At 40.6% G+C, this 3,572-nt stretch overlaps 1 protein-coding gene across 2 annotated transcripts in view; it reads right to left on the bottom strand.

Moving 5' to 3' along the window:
- Positions 1–3,572, bottom strand: part of LOC107719905 (histocompatibility (minor) 13) — a 33,332-nt gene that overhangs the window by 3,870 nt on the left and 25,890 nt on the right. For both annotated transcript variants that reach the window (XM_016527447.1, XM_016527448.1), the window contains exon 10: positions 1,892–1,977. In XM_016527447.1, the coding sequence (XP_016382933.1) occupies positions 1,892–1,977 (86 nt within the window). The remainder of the gene's footprint in view (positions 1–1,891; positions 1,978–3,572) is intronic.

Here is a 3,572-nt window from a genome sequence, read left to right as displayed (position 1 = left end):
CATCTATTATTGCCTTGTTTATCTAAAAGTGCTCTTTTCCTTTAATATGTGTTGACTGTGAAACACAGTAGACTTTAATAATATGCATTTATGGTGTAATTACTACATTTTCGTGTCAATCCATGTTCATATTTACTGCAAACAATGCGCGGTCACTTTAATTCAGCGCTTGCAGCACAGCAATAGACTCGGTGCAGAAACGATCTCTGCTCTGCTGCAGACGCACAGCTCCCGAACGCACTGCCGGGCCGCAGCAGTGTGCAGTGAACGCTTTAATCCGTTAACATGAGCGCGGAAAAAATATGCACCACGTATGCACTGCAAACAAGAGTAATGTGAACTTGTCATTATGTGTGTGCATGAGCTCACGGTCTCCAGGAGAGCGCGTGAGCGCTGAATGATTAAAAGCTGGCAAAAATTAAAAAGTAATACAATTTATAAGCGCTGAATGGTTAAGCACTGGCAAGAATTAAAAGTAATGCAATTTATAAACTTTAGTGACGATGTGACACTGCCTCGATTGTGCAAGTGACAATTCCTGTGTCAACTGTGCAGCTCGCTTATAGACAGACACGATGTGTGGTGATTTGAAGACATTTGCGTATTTTGCGAGAGAAAGAGAGAGCGCGCGCGTGCGAGTGGTGTCTCACTCACGCTGTTTGTGAAATTACGTCTCAAACGAGGTTTTCAAATGACTTTATAAGTTATTTAATGAAGAAATATGAAGGTGAATACATTATAATTATTTGACCCACGCCGGACAGAGACGGAGACGGTGCCGCTGCATGTCGTGCCAAACCTTCTCACGGCAGCGTCATCAGCTTGAGATCGGTTTTTTGAGATCGGCCTTTTTAGAGACCGCCGATCAATCATCCCAATGTGATTATCGGCCGATAGTGATCGGTAGCCGATCAATCAGTGCACCCCTACTAAATACGAGATTAGTTTAGAGCTGTGATTAACCATCTCTTCAGCACGATAAACAGTAGAAGGAATCTCTCAAAGCACACCATATGAAACCAAGAATTTCTGTGTTTTATGCAAAGTATAAAATCAGACTAAATTTATAGTTCTCACCATTACAATGTTCGGTCCTGATCACGCAGTTGATAAGCGTCTGGATGTATATTATCCCTTACTTGATTTCACTGAAAGTTCTCTGGGCAGAGCACAGATCCAAGTAATAATAATGACAATCATTTTTGATTATGTTTATCATTGATTTTATAAAGTTTTATTGACATTTAGATTTTTATTGATAAGTAGTTTTCACCCGGTGATTACACGTTTAGTGGTTCATCGGATCACAAATCTCACGGTTCGGAGCACATTGCAGTTTTTGACCCACAGATCGGACCGCTTTTCAGATCAACAAGAACAGAAAAATATTTCAATGTAACTTGCTTTCCATTTAATACTTAAATCTAAGTACTTCTTCGATACCACAGCAAAAATTACTAGACTAAGAAAGTTCAAACATGATTAAACAGACAAGTGAAGACCAAGTGTGTGTGAACACAGGTGCTCAACAAACACACATCTTGAAATCTCTCTTCGTCCAGTGTCTGCGGCATTTCTCTCCAAAGTTATGACCGATTAAGCAGTTCTTTGTGCTCTTTTAAAACAGTCGCGAGTATCACTAACACTTCTCACACAATGTAAGTGCTATCGAGCACACTGAAGTTAAAGAGCAACACTAGAAACGAGGCAGCCCATCGTGACAGGCAGACCACTGGCTTTGGGTGCAAGAAAGACGCAATGCCATGCATGCATGAATCTGAGCGCAGAAGTGCGCTGTAGTCATTAAAACTACAATCCAAGCTAATGTCCCCTACGCATCCTGACCCTGGACATAAACTCTGAACATGGTCAATGTAAGGAGGGGAGTTACCTGAACATCTCAGTCAGTTCTCCTTTAAACAGGGCCAGCAGCACTGGAAATCCAACACAAGCAGGGACCAGGTACAGCAAAGCAGGCTGGGAAACAAAACACAGCCTCATTCATATGGAAGCATATGGGTAGCAAAATTCATTTTGAAATGTAAATTTAAAATACAGAAATACATGGTCATTTTGCATATTACATTTTCCCATACATATGTGCAACATTTAGTGCAAAATGAAAATTACATTTCAATTATATAATTGACATTTGCCATTTCCTACACTTGTGTTATTATGTAAATTAAACATATTTTAATGCTTTATAAGTTGCAAAATTAAAATGAAATTGTATTACTCAAATTGATTAGATATGTTTAACATGTCCAAGCAAAAACTGTAGCAAAATCATCATTTAAATGCCATTTTTCCTAAACGCATTTAGACTTACGGGTAGGACACTTGAGATTGCATTTTCATCGTGATACCGCGTGATAATTGTAGCAAAATGCAGTGTGAATTTCCAAATGCATTCTGAGCCAAATGTGCAGCAAAATGGTGATTTAAATGTCTTTTATTTTTCTTAAATGCATTGACACTTACATATAAGACGTTTCAAATGCATTTTCATTAAATACCCCGCGATAACGTAGTTTAAGTCAACGTGGGGACACTTGAGATTGAATTTTCATCGTAATACTGCGTGATAATTGTAGCAAAATGCAGTGAGAATTTCAGAATGCATTCTGAGCCAAAGGTGCAGCAAAAGGGTAGCAAAATGGTGATTTAAATGTCTTATTTTTCTTAAATGCATTGACACTTACATATAAGACGTTTCAAATGCATTTTCATTAAATACCCCGCGATAACGTAGTTTAAGTCAACGTGGATTTGAAAATGCATTCCGAGCCGATCACGCCCCCAACCTGTCAATCATTATATCAAGGCACTCAGATTGATGCACATAGGTAAAAGTGTAGAATTGCACTGTCTGCTTATTTGCTACCATACTTTATTCTTCTCCTATAATAGATTGTGTGTCCCCGAGCACCTAAGCGTTGCAGGTGTGTCGCACATCTCACTCTGCACGTCGAGTGATGCATGTAAGCAAATTCTACACTTATTTACCACCTTACATAAAATTTAATTCCTCTCCTTTAATCCGTAACATGGCACGTGTTCTGTGGCACCTAAACGTCATGCGCCTGCCACAAGAGATCTCACGGTTTACAGCCACCGGACACCGCGATTGATGCCCGTGATTTTTAATATTAAGTTATCTCAGTTTGGCTGTGGTATGTCCTGTGACAGCGCGTCTAGATCTGACTGGTGAAGTGTCATCTGGGGCAGGCAGGAGTAGCAGCGTTTTCTGTATGGTCACGGGCATCAACCGGAGTGTAAACAGACTGAGGGATCTTAAGGCATGCGCGATGCTTAGGTGCCACGGGACATGCGCTCTATTATGGGTTAGAAGAGATGAAGGCAACACCGTGTCTACACCTGACGCGAGTGGCGCGACAAACGACAGTATTGAACCCATTATAATCAGCGATGCGGTCTACACTGGATGCAGCGTGATGCGACACGACAACTGTCGTGTCCGGTGTAGTCACGGTGTAAGGTGGCAAGTAAATAAGTGTAGAATTGCACTGTCTGCTTATGTGCATCAATCGGAGTGTAAAACAGTGAGA

This window comes from Sinocyclocheilus rhinocerous, unplaced genomic scaffold (assembly GCF_001515625.1).
Source record: "Sinocyclocheilus rhinocerous isolate Xijiao unplaced genomic scaffold, SAMN03320098_v1.1 scaffold4377, whole genome shotgun sequence".
Classification (NCBI taxonomy): Eukaryota; Metazoa; Chordata; class Actinopteri; order Cypriniformes; family Cyprinidae; genus Sinocyclocheilus; species Sinocyclocheilus rhinocerous.
This window is presented reverse-complemented; position numbering and strand designations above follow the sequence as displayed.